This window comes from Ovis aries, chromosome 8 (genome assembly GCF_016772045.2).
Source record: "Ovis aries strain OAR_USU_Benz2616 breed Rambouillet chromosome 8, ARS-UI_Ramb_v3.0, whole genome shotgun sequence".
Classification (NCBI taxonomy): Eukaryota; Metazoa; Chordata; class Mammalia; order Artiodactyla; family Bovidae; genus Ovis; species Ovis aries.
In genome coordinates this window covers 78630593-78646315 of record NC_056061.1, presented here as the reverse complement: position 1 = coordinate 78646315, position 15723 = coordinate 78630593, and the positions used below count along the sequence as shown (strand labels likewise).

At 42.9% G+C, this 15723-nt stretch overlaps 1 protein-coding gene across 10 annotated transcripts in view; it reads left to right on the top strand.

The window, feature by feature from the left end:
- IPCEF1 (interaction protein for cytohesin exchange factors 1) overlaps positions 1-12993 on the top strand; it is a 171829-nt gene extending 158836 nt beyond the window's left edge. For all 10 annotated transcript variants that reach the window (XM_060419853.1, XM_027972592.3, XM_027972591.3 and 7 more), the window contains 2 exons: positions 707-900; positions 7263-12993. In XM_060419853.1, coding sequence (XP_060275836.1) covers positions 707-900; positions 7263-7469 — 401 coding nt within the window. In that variant the 3' untranslated portion in view covers positions 7470-12993. The remainder of the gene's footprint in view (positions 1-706; positions 901-7262) is intronic.
- Positions 12994-15723: the final 2730 nt, after the last annotated feature.

The following is a 15723-nucleotide window of genomic DNA, read 5'->3' as shown; positions in this document are numbered from 1 at the left end:
GTGGTAAAGAACTTGCCTGCCAGTGCAGGAGATGCAAGAGATACAGGTTCGAGTCCTGTGTGGGGAAGATCCCCTAGAGAAGAAAATGGCAACCCAATCTAGTATTCTTGCATGAAAAATTCCATGCACAGAGGATCCTGGTGAGCTACAGTTCACGGGGCCACTGCGAGTCAGATGCAGCTGAGCACTCAGCACAGAGGGTGTACTATTATGGGTTCAGTTTTGTCCTTCCCCCAAATCCCTGTGTTGAAGTCCTAACTGAATTCATCTCAACATCTCCAAAAGTCTGAATCCATTCCAATATCAACTCTAAGTCAATTCTGAGTCTCGCCCAAATATCTAAATCAGAGATTGATGTCCCCCTAATCAATATGACTGGTATCTATAAAAGGGGATATTGGGATACACAGACAGGCACACCGTAAGACACCAAGTGAAGACAGGAGTCCTTCCCAAGCCAAGGAGCCGTCAAAAGCTGGGAGAGAGGCTTAGGACAGATCCTGCCCCAGAGCCTTCACAGGGAGCATGGGCTGTTGTGACAAAGTGCTACCAACTGAGTGACTTAGACAGTACAAATGTACATCTCACCACTGTGGAGCCTGGAAGTCTAAGATGAAGGTGTCAGGAGGATCTTGTTTTAGGACCACAGTGTCAAATGTTCTGTCCTTGATTAACTGGGCGTGTTGTTGTTTTTTTATTTTAATAGAAGAGACAAAAGCCCCCGAAGATGATGAAATGGAGAAGCTCTACAAGTCGTTAGAGCAAGCTAGTCTGTCTCCTCTTGGGGACCGACGACCTTCAACCAAAAAGGAGCTGAGAAAGTCCTTTGTCAAGAGGTGCAAGAATCCATCCATAAATGAGAAACTCCACAAAATACGAACTTTGAATAGCACATTAAAGGTAAGAAATTCCAGATTGTGGATGAACTCTGTGGATGTGGGGTGAGAAAATGCTGGTTTTTTGGAACAATCCATGCTAACCACGGTGTGTTTATGTGGCTATAGAAGGTGAGGAAAGGCAGTAAAGCCAGTACAGTCTCTATAGGGTGAGTTGACCCTTGACATTCCTAAAACCCTAGGGAATGTGGTTTTTACAATAGGCCTTGATAATTGCATTCACTCTGGCGTAAAATCTCAAATATTAAGCTTTGAGATGGTAAGGATCATATGTAATTTGTTTTTGTACCCTTCTACCTGGAATAATAAATGTTAGAGAGTCTGAGATAGTCAACTGGTAGGAGTACACAGTAATATTTAATAAGATCTGGGGATTTCACCTGATTCATTAAAGGAGGCCATTCTTCTATACTATATCCAGAAGAAAATGTCTACATTTTAGAGACAGCAAAGACTTAGGAGACTTCAAGCTGTTGGATTTGAAGCTATAAAACACCATGAGAGCCGGGCAGTGGGAAAGAGATACTTCCTGGTAGCAGGGGATTTCATCATGAGAATAAGGGGCAGTGTACAGGATGTACTGGAGGTATTTCTAGGGCCTCCTGTAACTGAAAGTGTTCTTTGTAGCAAGAGCATCCTGGTTTCACATTTAGACGACAGCACAAACAAGGGGAGGCCAGAAGATTTTGTAAAATAGTTCTGAATTAGCAGAAGATTTATAGATTCTGAAAAGCCTTGACAGACCTGAAATTTAATTCTGTTTTGTACATGTCCACTTGTATCTCATGAATGTGAATCCCTTTCTGGGAAGAAATGTCAGCAAGCAAAAAGACAAGGCTGCAAAAGACGACTGAGTGACTCTTAGTCAGATGTCCCTGTTCATCTATAGAAAACCTAAGCACCCTAAAAACCTTGCTAGAATGAGGCTGAAAAATAAAAGGCAAAGGTACATTTTATTTATAGAAAGAAAGCACAAATGTAGAGAAATTTCCCTAGCATTTAATGATGAGAAACATCACTAGCAGTCCTTTCAAAATCAAATGTATTATATTTTGTCATCATGGGTTGGCCAAAAAGTTCATCGGGTTTTACTTAGGATGTTACTGAAAAACCCAAATAAACTTTTCCTGCCAACTCAGTGTTTGCAGAGTTGTGACCTCTTGTTCTTCATGCACTATAGCCACAGAATTGATGAATCCAACAGATTTTTCTTTTCTTCCCAGGTTTTAGTAATCTACTAACTAGGCGACAAAAATACCCCCAAATAGCAGCTCCAGGCACTAGACATTTATTGTCTCACACTTTCTGGGAGTCAGGAATTTGGGTGTGGCCTGGTTCAGTGTTTCTGCTTCCACGTCTCTGAGGCTATAATCCAGGCACCAGCTGGGGCTATCCACATTCCTCCACTGGGGGAAGGTGTGCTTCTAAGCTCTTTCACGGCAGAGTTCAGTTCCTTACAGGTTGTTGGACTGACGGTCTCAGTTGTTCATTTGTTCACTGTCTATGGGCTGGAGGCCATCCCCAGTTCCTTCCCCTGTGGGTCTTTTCATAGAGCAGCTCCCAAAGTAGAAGCTGGTGTCCTGCAGATTGAGTGAGGTGGGGAGAGTGAGCAAGCAGGGTGGGTCATATCCCAGCCTCAGGAGAGACATCACATTGCATTTACAGTGTTCTATTCATTAGAAGCAATTCGCTAGGTCAGCCTCCTGACAGTCAAGATGGAGAATTACAGAAGGGCATGAATACCAGGGAGCAAGGAATGCTGGATCATTTCAGGGGTTCTCTGCCCCAGCCAGCTGCACTCTCTGAACATCACTGGAAAGAAGGCCTTTCCACAGATCCCATAGGCTGAGGCTGATGAGATATATTCCACCTTGTGTATTCCTGTGAACCTCCTAAGAGGTTGGAGGGCAGGATGACTTGGAAATTGACCTTGTTGATAAAAAGAAAAAAAAAAAAAACCACGTCAGCCACTTCATTAGAGAGTGATCATTTGGTACATGCATGCTTATTCATGTCAGAAAGCTATCAGAATAATTTTCTTTTAACTATCTTAAATTGCTTTTTTCCCATTTATTTATTGGCTACACTAGGTCTCCATTGCTGCATGTAGGCTACTCTCAGTTGCGGTGCACAGGCTTCTCATCATAGTGGCTTTTCTTGTCGGGGAGCATGGGCTCTGGACATGTGGGCTTTATTAGTTGCAGCACACAGGTTCAGTAGTTGTAGCTCTCAGGCTCCAGGGCTCAGTGGTTGCAGTCCATGGGCTTAGTTGTCCTGGGCCATGCGGGATCTTCCTGGACCCGAGATCGAACCTGTGTCCCCTGCATTGTCAGGGGGATTCTTAACCACTCCATCACCAGGGCAGTTCTGTCTTTAAAACTCAAGCTGTCAGGATAGTGGTCACCTTTGAGGAAAAGGTGAGGATATAAACTGGGCAGGACCACACTAAAGCTTTTGAAGTGCCAGGTAAGAGTCTTTCCTTGACGGTGACAGTGGTTACACAAATGTGTTCTTTTTGTGATAATTTCATTAAGCACAGACTTTATGTGTACATTTTGCTCTGTGTATATTACATTGCAATATAAATGTTTATTAAAAAAATACTTCAAAGCTGGAGTGTGGACAAGCAAAAAAAAAAAAAAAACAGTTTCATGTAGAAGCAAGCAAACTATTTTAATAATAATGTTTATAGTAGTGTAGGCACATTCCAGAAATAAAGAAAAATCCTTGCACTGGGATTGTATTGGAATGAATACCCTTTATGGAAATGCTTTTAGGAAGTTGAACAAACTATTGCGTCACACACTAGAGATCTTTAGGTCTTTAAGAGTCTCCAAGAGATCCACTTCCCCTGACTTTTGGCTAAGCCTGTCTTTATTTTTAAATGAATGATTAATGAAATGATTAATGAGTCCAACTGAAACTTTCTTGGAAAACTACCCTCACTTGTATCTGAAAGGGAACAGACCTTTCTTTGCCCAACTGCTCTGGTAGAATCCATTTCCAATGCTTAGGTCTTGATACAAACCATGCACTGAATAGTTGGAGTGAAAAAATGAAAGGATGGTATCTTTCAGAACTCTATCAGACCCTGCCTGCCAGAAAACCAGAAGGATGTCGTAAAAGTAATTCAAAGCATTCAGCGAGCCCTTATTCTATAGGGGAGAAGCAAGGCTTTTGCCTGAAGCTCTTGACCCTGGGTTGCCAAGTTTAGGAAGGAGCTCAGAGAGTTTTATTGTTTTGCTAATTTCCTTCCTCTCTATTCTTATCTATAGGTTTTTTTCTTTTATCCATAAAGGAACTAACACAGACTTGAGCTGAATGGGAAGAAATTTGAATTATTTAGAGCTAGACACCATATGAGAAGTGTAAGCCCAAAGTTGAAGAGATCCTTTCCTAAAACCTTTTATCCCCTTTAGAGGGGTGGTGAATTCATTTTTGCCTTGAAAAAATCAGTTTTTCAAATTTTGTTGATCTGCCAAGATCTTAATTAAAAATTTCTTCCATAGCATGTTAGGATCACTCTCTGGACAGATGTCAAGATTTCTTAAGAATGAAGTAAAACTCCTTAAAATTTTTTGGGGTGGGAAAGATTGTTTTTTGAAGTGTTGATGTTCGACTCAGAGAGAAAACTGTCTTGGCTCTGCTTGACTTTGTAGCAATCCTTCCTGGTTACCCACTTAACTTACTAACCTTTCTTTTCTCTGTTTCTTGGTCTTGGCCAACCTCCTTGTTATTCCTCTTTGGTTACTTTCCTTCTGCACAGTTTTCCTTGCCTTCCTGAAACCAAAAAATATCTTTTAACCTCTGTTTATCACCACACCCTTGCTTTTGTGATTCAAAATGATAAATCTCACTACTCAGATTACTATGTGTGTGAACCTTTTCCCTTGAAATCCATGTTATTCTGGTCAATTTAGAAACAGGAAAAGAAGAAGACAAGAAAATATAATACAACACTCCAAATAAAGCATAAGTTAAAGCTGCATGTAGAGCACAAACAATACATTCATGAGCCAGTGGGTCTAAAAGAGCAGGCACAAGGACATTGGAAACAATGGAACAGGGAAAGGTGTCAAGGAAGGGCTTTTATGATGGAAAAGTAAGAGCATACGAGTGCACCAGCGAGAATGATCACCTGGAGATGGGAAACTGATGCGTCACAGAAAAGGGCTGAGAATTGCTGGAGCAAATTTCTCGAATGTACGAAAGGACATGCTTTTACAAGTAGAGAGATGGGTCTTGCTGGAAGCATAGATATTTTACCCAAGTGAACAGGAAGGAAGGCAGCATGTATTTGTGCTGATGTAGATAGAAGGCAATAGGAGCTTGGGAGAACTACTCTTCTGATTGTTTCCATTTCCTCAAAACAATAAAGAGCAGGGTCATCAGCTACAGGGGAGGATTGGGGAGGAGATCTGAGCAGAAATGAGAAACTCTGAAATAGTCATTTAGGGGAGTGGGAGAAAAAAGGGATGAGAAAACACAGTTACTGAATAGTAGTGCAAGTCTGCTGAATGGCAGTGGTTATGCATTTGAACTTTGACCAGTAAGCACAGTAGTGAATGTTCACCTGTGCACATCCTGCCCCGGATCTAGCCGAGATAGTTCATAACCGAATGTCTACCTGGCCCTCAGCACTGTGTGAGATACGGGCAATACAGGAATGAAAAAAATATGTTCCTCGTCGCCTTCCTTAAGAAGCTGTAGAATAGATGACGTGACAGACCCACGAACATCTAAGTGTGATGTGATAGTTCTAAGAGGGTTCCAAGCATTGGAAGGCATGCAAGCATGAAGAAATCTTCTCAGTTCAATCTGGGGGTTCAGTTTTTTGGAGAGCATGATGCCCGAAGTGAATATACATTCATGAGCTGTAGTAAAATCCATTAAAAAAAAAAAAGAGAGAGAGAGAGAGAGAGAGAGACTCTGGGAAATATTCCATGTGAAAATCACTCTAGGAATTAGAGTCCACTAGGTGAAGAAGTGGAGAAGGAAATGGCAACCCACTCCAGTATTCTTGCCTAGCAAATCCTGTGGGCAGAGGAGCCTGGTGGGCTGCTGTCCATAGGGCCGCACAGAGTCGGACACGACTGAAGCGACTTAGCATGCATGCATGCATTGGAGAAGAAAATAGCAACCTGCTCCAGTGTTCTTGCCTGGAGAATCCCAGGGACGGAGGAACGTGGTGGGCTGCCGTCTATGGGGTTGCACAGAGTCAGACACGACTGAAGCGACTTAGCAGCAGCAGCAGCAGGTGAAGAAGGGTGAAGAAGGTCCTCTGTGTGACATGTCCTGGGGTGGTGAAGCAGCATTGTATGGGGGAGAAAACCCATGTCAATACTCCTAGAGAGGAAAGGAAGAAGCAAGTGGAGAATCGACAAATGGGCTCATGTCCGTGGAAACTTGGGCGAGAAGGGGAACCATTAAGAGGACTCAGAATTTCAGGGGGACTCCCTGGACTGTCAGACAGAAGGTGGATACGAAGTGGGGACTGGGGCCAGGAACCTCACTTGGGAGGCTGTAGCAGCAGATTAAGGGTGATAGGTGAGACTTTATATCCCAAATTGGGGTTACGGTCACAGAGATGGAGGAAGCAGGAATAGATTTGTGGTAAATGTGTTAGGCTGAGAAATCTTTTTTTTTTTGAATGTGGAGACTGATACATCTTAAGTTTCATTCCATTCCTTGACCACAGAAAAGTCCCCTAACCTGAGACAGACATTTCAGAAATGTGTGTCAGTGGTTGCAGAGGAGGCAGGGTGAAATGATGTGAATAGACAGTTGGCATCATTGAAATACACATTGCTTGGATGGAAGTTTAATGATATCTTCTTTGAATAAAAAGATAGCCTACCTATTTAGTCTGTATACATTGAATAAATGTGTGAAATTTATTTAAAATTAATACAACTTAATAGAAAATTAAAAAGAGACATTTTGTATTGTCTTATGTCTTAGGAAAAGTACTGTGTGGTCAACAACTTGGTTATACAGTTATCCATTCCAGAAGGAATAAAGCTCACACTGAGATAGAAGTATGACTGTGATGTGGAATACTGGATCAATCAGGAAACAGTGACATAGGAGACCTTGGTTTTGTGTCCAGTTCTTCCCCCAAGCCTTGTGTGGGATACTTACCTCTTTGTGCTTAGCCTATGTAAATGGGCGGGTGTCCTGCCATATCTCTTAGGATTGTTGTAGAAATTTGAATATTAGTGTGTAAAAACACTTTGATAATTTTACAGTCAAGGTGTATGTGCCTTTATTTGCAAAAGGCTGAAGATGGTTTATTGAAGTTAAGATAGCTATCACATCTCACCCTCCTCTCTCTCTGTGTCTCTTTTTATTTTCCGACTTGGACAGTGTAAAGAACACGACCTGGCCATGATTAACCAGCTGCTGGATGATCCGAAGCTGACAGCCAGAAAATACAGGGAGTGGAAGGTCATGAACACCCTGCTGATCCAGGACATCTATCAGCAACATCAGCAGAGGCGAACCCCCACGTCTGCCTCCGAAGGCTCCCCCCAGAAACCACCTTCCTCTGCCCGCCTTGAAAATTCTATTTGAGAACAAGCCAGGATGCTCTCCCCTCCTGTCTTACCCCTCAGGCAACTCTTCAAGACGTTGCGAGAGCTTAACATTTTTCCTTGCAAAGGAAAACTGAAACCCAGTTCCTGGAAACACCAGGTCCTCCTGGAGGGATGCGGTTGGGATGAAAACAAACGATGACGGTGCCTCACCAATTCCAGTGCTCCCATCGGACTGGAGGGATGGAGTTCAGCTGAGAAAACAGTGTCTGTGTTCCTTCTGGGACCCCCAACCATGCTGGGTTCTAGGTGGGATATGCAAACCATATTGTCTGTTTCTTGTTCTTAAGAGAAGGACAGCATTCCACGGGTAAAAGATCATTTTTGATCAGGGATACTTCTTCATAGAAATATTCCGTTTTCCAAAAGAAGAATTTACATATTCCATCTGGTTGGATAGCTGAGTTCCCCAAATCACCTGAGTGGAAGAATGCTTTCTACAGAGCACCTGCAGCAGGACAGATGTATTGTGGAACCCAAATTCCTTACCTTTGGTCCAGGATGGTGGTGCCTTTCCTACATGTTGAGAAATGCTTCATAGCAAATGGTGTATGGGAACACTCAAGAAAGAGACGTGTTCTGTATTCCACTCATTCAAAGGCCAGCATAATATTTTCACACTTTATCCGGGTTGGGGTCGGGGACCTGACTCATGTGTCCTTTTCACAGAATAGCTAAAGACAACTCTCTCATCACACTCAGACACCTTTATTCCGACCTAAGCTTTTCTGAACCAGGACGTAGTAATACATCCATCGAGGAATGCTTCCTGCCGTTGCCCTTGGGTGTGGTAGCTATGCATGGTATAAACGTACATCCAGGGAGGTCCCTGGTGGTTCAGTGGTTACGACTCCATGCTCGCAGTGCCGAGGGCCGAGGTTCAATCCCTGGTTGGGGAGTTAAGATCCCACAAAAAGCACAACATGGCCATTAAATAAATGTGTATCCACGATCCCCAGGATCCATATTGACAAGGTGATTCTGGTGTCTGAAATGTACTCCAAAAAAAAAAAAAAAAAAGGAGTAAAAACATGATTGTTTTATTTTTGTATGTTTACGTGTTACTGTGTACTATGTGAATAGCTATCTATAATATGTTTGTTATTTAAAGATATTTATAGAAGTTCAGATTACTAATGTCTTAAAAGAGGCTATATACTATGGTATGTTTTGTTCAGTATATATTTCAAAGTATATACTTTTTGCTTGAGAAAAATCAAAATACTATGGCTACATTGGAGTTATGATATTGCACTATAATGTCTGAGGAATGCTCAGGAAACCTTGTGGGATAAATGTAGGGCATGCATTGCTAATAATAATCTTTATTTTCTGGCTTTTCTCTCTGCTTCTGTCTCTCTCTTTCTGTCTCTGTCCCCAGAATGCTTAGGTTTCTATCTGTTGTAAACCATTCTCCTAACCAGAAAAGGACTTTCCTCTTACATCATCCCTTCTAGTAAATACACTTTAAGGTTTATGCCATTTATGCCCACACGTCCTAAACCAAATGAAGCACAACTAATTCAGTCTTCTGAAGACAATTAGACTAATACCCTTAAAGGGAACTCATTTTTTTAGAGAAACGAGAGGCAAGTCTCCACTCACTAATCACCATGAATACTTCTCTCCATAAGAATAATCGCAACACATCAGAGACCCATTTCATCCTGACCTCGAGCAAATTGTCAGCACAACCTCATTGGCGTTGTAGTGTCAGAGCGTGTGGCTTGACATTCAAATGGAAATAACCACCAACCCCCACTGAATTTTATCTGCAAACTAAATGGAAATAGTTGTTGAAAATTTCCCTAAGCTTTACTAAGAAGTCTTAATACTTTGTAAACAAAAAACAACTTTAGCATTAAGAAGGGAAACAAACAAACAAGAAGCATGTTGTAATACTAGAAGCTTCTGAGAGATAAAGGCCATGCTGGTCAGTTTGACCCAGTGAGCATTTAGGTGCTGTTGCCCCAGGTGGAACTGTTGACCCTGAGAGAAGGAACCATTCAGGTCCTCAGGCTGGACCCTGAAGCTTCTGGTTTGAAGGCTGGTGTTTCATCCTCTTTACTCTAGAAATTATCATTGATTCCGCCTATAATTAGCAGCATCTAATTCTTCCTGTTTCCATTGTTTCCCCATTTCCCCATCTATTTGCCATGAAATGATGGGATCAGACACCATGATCTTCGTTTTTCTGGATGTTGAGTTTTAAGCCAGCTTTTTCACTCTCCCTTATCTCTTTCATCAAGAGGCTCTTTAGTTCCTCTTCGCTTTCTGCCATAAGGGTGGTGTCATCTGCGTATCTGAGGTTATTGATGTTTCTCCTGTCAATCTTGATTCCAACTTGTGCTTCATCCAGCCTGGCATGTCGCATGATGTACTCTGCATATAAGTTAAATAAGCAGGATGACAATATACAGCCTTGATGTACTTCTTTCCCAGTTTGAAACCAGCCCGTTGTTTCATGTCTGGTTCTAACTGTTGCTTCTTGACCTGAATACAGGTCAAATTCTTCCTGTAATCAGAAGGTGGATAGTTCAGCGTTTGCAATGGAAACAAAGTGGTGAGAAAAGCTGAAATAATCATGGAGGAAAGGATATTATGATATATGTTCTTCTGCCTTATTTCTCTTTGGTTTCCAGCACCACCCTATAAATGTCAAACCAGTTTTCCCCAGGCGGAAGTGCTTCAACAGCTTGCAGATATATTCTAATGCTCTACTGTGATTTTTCGTTAATATACATGTAACTGACCTTTTCAAGTCCACTGATACCACTCCAATTTAAAGGCAAAACAGAACCGTGAGATGACTTAATCTAGTCTTTCAATTACTTTTCAAGGTGAAGTCAGTAGACCCGTTTTTGCTTTGTTTGTTGAAACAGTTACTCTGCAGAACCCCCCATGAAAGTTAAAATTGAGCTGCAGGATTTTGCACCCAGCTCTTCTAGACCAGACTCACCTGCTCACTTGTGACTTCCCTTCTGGGGATGTGTTCGCTCTGTGTTCTTTTGTGCTAGGAAGTGGGGGGGGGGGGGCTGCAACTCTGAGTTCCCACCTTCAGCTGTGGTTGAAGAGGAGGGCAAGAGAAGTGAGAAGAGAGGGGTGACTTTCTTCAGATGTAAAGCCAGTAAGTCTCTCTGGGCCTGAAGCCATTTTTTTCTGATCTGAGGGATACTGAGAAAATTGGATTACTTCTGATTTATTCCTGAGGACTGGACCATCTCTGAAACGGATCTGGGGCCATTTCATGTGGGTCTAAGGGGAGATTCCTACACCCATTGCTGTTGTCGAAGTTCACTGTTCCTCCCGTACTGATCTGCTGGTGGGCTGGCTATGGATTGGGGCATAACTTATCATCCTGCTTCCTTTCCTTCCTTCCGTAAATTACACTGCGTGGTAGGAGCTGTGAGATCCTTGGATGAAAGAGATCTGTTGTCAAGGGCTGCGGAACGGCACACCACCATGACCACTCAGGAAGTGGAGAAGCTCTGAGCATAACCAGGTCTGAACCAGCGGCACCTGCTGTGGACTAGGATCTGGCTTGGACTCCTCTCTGGGGTGGTTGTGGGTCGGGGGACTGCTCCCTCCACTGATGCTCTCACTGATTGGACCACTGCAGGATCTGCTGAGTCGTGTCCCTCACATGGCAGATGTCTGTTGCTTTGAGCAATCCTTAGTTGTGTCACAGTCTCTGTATCACACCCCGGGCCTACAGCCTTGGACAAAGACTCTAAAGCACACTATTGGGAAGACTCCAGGAAGCAAGCCTGGGAAAGTGGTTGTGCTGGAGTAAGAGGTCAAGGTGAAGCGATGGTGCCTTAGATTTAAGCAGCACTTTATAGTAGTTTGCAAATGGATGTGTTTCAGGTTCCCCCTCCCCCTCCGGAGGGGTCTCTGTAATGTTGGGGCTGGCTGTGGATTATTCCTCCTTCTGGCCAGGGAGTGAGGTGCCTTGGGGAGACCCCCACGTGGTGTGGCCAGGACGTGAGCCTGAATCTCCCTCCTTCTCTGCCTTGTGCAGTGGTGTGGGGACCCAGTAGCTGAACTTGACTGTACGTGCCCTTGCACTGCTGTGGGGACAGGGCCATGGTGGCTTCTCTGAGGTCATCCACCAGAAACCCGAGGGCCCCTGTTCCTTGAGTACAGTCTCTTCCTCGCGGCCTGAAAGTTTACTGTTCCTCCCGTACTGATCTGCAGCTGGGCTGGCTGTGGATTGGGGCATAACTTATCATCCTGCTTCCTTTCCTTCCTTCCGTAAATTACACTGCGTGGTAGGAGCTGTGAGATCCTTGGATGAAAGAGATCTGTTTATTTTTCCTTTTTAAAACGTGTCAGGAGATGCCAGACACTGAGCTTAGTGATTAAGGGTTAGGACCTTAAGTTCCTCTGAGTTCTTTTTTATGTAATTATGCTAATTTCCTCAGACAGCCTCTAAATCACAAGCAGTATCACAGAGATGAACCAGACACTTTCAAGTCTTTTGAGGAGAGGCTCTGTACCAGTTCCAGCCATATATAAATTTATGGACATACACCTCTTTGTATATTCCAGTTGAAAGATAATATTTTGATGAAGTCCACAGAAGATCGAGCGATTAATTTAGGTGCAGAAGGGAGCCACCCAATAGTCACTCTGTGTTGCAAAGCTGCCGTGTCTAAATGAAGTTTGAGGATGGATCTCTTCGGTCTAATATTTGATATTTGATTGGGGCTTTCCAATTGGCTTCACCATCCAATTTTTTTTTTTTTTTTGGTATAGTTATATATAAGAGAAATGGAGTCCTAGAAATGTGGAGTGACTGCCTACCTAGGGTTTTGTAATATGTCCCAAAAATGGAAGCCCCCGAAACTAGATTTTAACAACTTGTAGGAAATGGACTGAGGTGGATCAGTCATTCCTCCAGCACCCAGAGCTGCTGTCTCAGTGAACAAGATAACGAACTCGTTTCTGTGTGTTGTGAGACAGGAAGCCTTCTCTACGTCTTCACCCTTGCACACATCACCACAGACCACAAAGAAAGCAAAGAAGAAGTGGATTCTACGTTTTGAATAATACTTCTGTTTCTCATTCTGTGAGAAGACTTCGCTGTCCTGTTTTGATATTTCTCTACCTTGAATCCAAAAGGGGACGCATGCCCCAGGGAGATGATGAGCATCTCATCATAAAGCCCAGGATTTTATTCCACCACCTCTTTTAACGTCCTTGCATGATGCGGATGTGACTTTTTGCACTGCATGATGTTTTGGGGGCAAGATGTTAATGTCGAAACGGTACCTTCAATCTCATTGCAGTCTGTCATCTCCCCTCTTGGAACGAACTGAAAAAAAAGAGGCATGACTCATTTCTCCTGCTTTCTGTGTTTGAGGATGACTTGTCAGAGAAAAATAAAAACAGGAGAAAATATGTCTAGTAAAATGACATGGGAAATAGTGGAAATGTTCTGCTTGTGTTCGTTTTCTGCCCTGCAGTGTTGCTTGGTCAAAATAAAAGTTCCCTGGGAAGTATTGAGTGGCTGGGCTTTTATCGTCTACAAAGATTAGGGCGCCCTCTGGTGGCATCTTCAAAATAATAGCTTTTAGACGATTTTTTTCCCCCTTTGGTGTTTTTCTTTTTTCTTTTTCTTTTCTTCTTCTTCTTCTTCTCCTTATTTTTATTTTTAATTTTTTTTTACTGTACAATAGTGTATTGGTTTTGTCACACATCAACAGGAATCTGCCACGAGTGTACACGTGTTCCCAGTCCCGAACCCCCCTCCCACATCCCTCCCCACACCATCCCTCCGATTTTTAAATGGAAGAATTTTACTGAGCAATCTATTTCAACAATAACTCAGGTGGCCTTCTCCAGTGGTCCTCAGCTGACAGGTTTTCTCGATACAGAGGTATTTATACTTTTCAAAATTGTCGACGCACACAATTTACCTCATCATTGTTATGTACCCACATCTTGTTTAGAGAATCTTAAAAATCTGCAGATTACAAAAATTACAACCAGTGGCACAGAAGCTCCTTAAAACACATAAGATATGTCCGTGAAAAAGGGACAATGAAAATATTGAAGTAGCATCATAAATTGCCTTTATTCCGATCCACTGATGGAAGGAGGTTAGTTTGCATCGAACTTAACACCTCCTTGACGACTGTATACACAGAGTGTTTATTTTTTTTCCTCTCTCCCTCCAAATTTTCACTTTACGTGCCGCGTCTCATCCTCTGTTTCCTCCATCTGCCACCAGCAAGTCTGTCTAGGCTCCCACACGGACGCAGTAAAAAATTATTCTAGACCAAAGGGATTATCCAAAGACATCGATATAGCATGTCCTTGATTTCCAGAACAATCTTGCATTAGTTTTCTCTTGCTGCTGCACCACTGCAAATGTAGCAGCTTAAAAATGTGTTTTCTTCCACTTGTGGATTCAGAAATGTGATACCCATTTTTCCATAAGCTAAAATCAAAGTATTGTCAGAATTGGGTTCCTGGGATTGCCCTGATGGTTCAGTGGTTAAGGATCCATCTGCCAATGCAGGGAACACGGGTTCTATCCCTGGTCTGGGAGGTTCCTATTAGGCAAGGGGCAACTAAGCCTGTGCGCCACAACAAAAGAAGGCACCTCAATTAGAAGCCCACACAGTGCAACTAGAGAAAGCCCTTGCACAGCCAAAAATAAATTAAAAAAAAAAAAAAAGAGAGAGAGAGAGAGAGAGAGAACTGTGTTCCTTCTGGAGCCTCCAGGGAAGAATGTGTTTCCTTGCTCTCTCCAGGTCACCCACATTCTTTGCTTCTTGGCTATCTCCCTCCATCTTCAAAGTGGCAACATTGTATCTCTCTGCTCCTGGTCTCCCTAGTGAGAGACCCTCTCCAGACTGGCTCTTTTAAGGACCGATGTGATTACATTCAGCCCACCTGGGTTAATGCAGGCAACCTTCTCTGTTTTAACAACCTGAATACAACCTCCAACCTTAATTCCTCTTTGTACCATATATGCAGGTCCAGAGATTCATGGGCATCATTCTACCAGGTAAATCTGCTGACTGTAAACCTCCATTTCAAATATCCTATTTAGTCCCCCTGAACCATCGATATCTTCCAGAAATTTTGGAATGTCTAAGTTTTAATGACAAGCACGAAATCCTTTGTCATACCGTGTGACGAATTTGGTTTCATCAAAATATATTCACTATAGGAAAAGTATTAATAATTCCATCTTTATGAGAAAGGGGGAACATTTTCTAGCTTTTAAACTGACACATGCTCAGGTGTGACAGGTACAGGAGTTTCACAATTCGATCAAGTTTTAATAACACCTGTATTTAAAGACAAAGCATTAGAAAGTTGTTTTTGAGAATTGAAAATTGTTTAGCAGAGGGTGACTTAGGCCTCGAAATCTTAGGTTTATGAGCTGCTCCATGCCAGGTCCCAGCTTGCTCTCACAGGAAAGAGTCCCAGTGAGTCTAGTGAATCCATGATGATGTTCAAATGTACCAAGAGGCATAGAATTTCCATTGATTTCAGCCCTTGTAAATCACCATCTGAGTACTATATTTGTCTTTTCTCTTTGAACAACCGAAAGGAGCCTGTCTTTACAGGTAACCCCTTGATGCTGGTCTCCTTGTTTTTCCAGCCTCATGCTTTGGGAACTCATAAGCACCCTGCCTGCCCTGAAGTCTCTGATGAGTGTGTGTTGGCAGTTCTGTTCAGAGCAGGTGGTGTGGGGAAGGGACAGAACTCCCAGGCCAGCGGGGTGCCTGGACGCTTCACTAGTTGTTGTCCTGGCGCCAAATATTATTGTTGTGGACGCTGTGGAAGCCAGCCCAGAACCCTTCACTCGTCCAGAGTTTTCATGCCTCAGGATTTGCAGTTAATAGCATCCCCCTTTTCCAGAAAATGGTCCTCAGCCTAAATGAGACCCACTTAAGCCAGGTTGTTATTTATGCCCTTCATTCTCAACCAGGGTGGCTGTGGCAAATAAATGCCAAAGCCAGATGGCAACACTTAGCAATCACAAGCAAGGTAGTCAGAATTAGTGCAACGGGCAACAGTGACACCCTGGGGCTGGTGCTGACCATATGGATCTTTGGAGATGGCTAATAGAAAATGAGTCTCTAGACACAAAATACATGGGAAGACAGCTGTATGCAGAAATACCTTCAAGGGAAATTTGATAGGGCCCAAAATGTTGCTGATTCCCAGGAATATTTTCCCTTCCAAATAATATGGCTGCTGGGTTAGGGGAG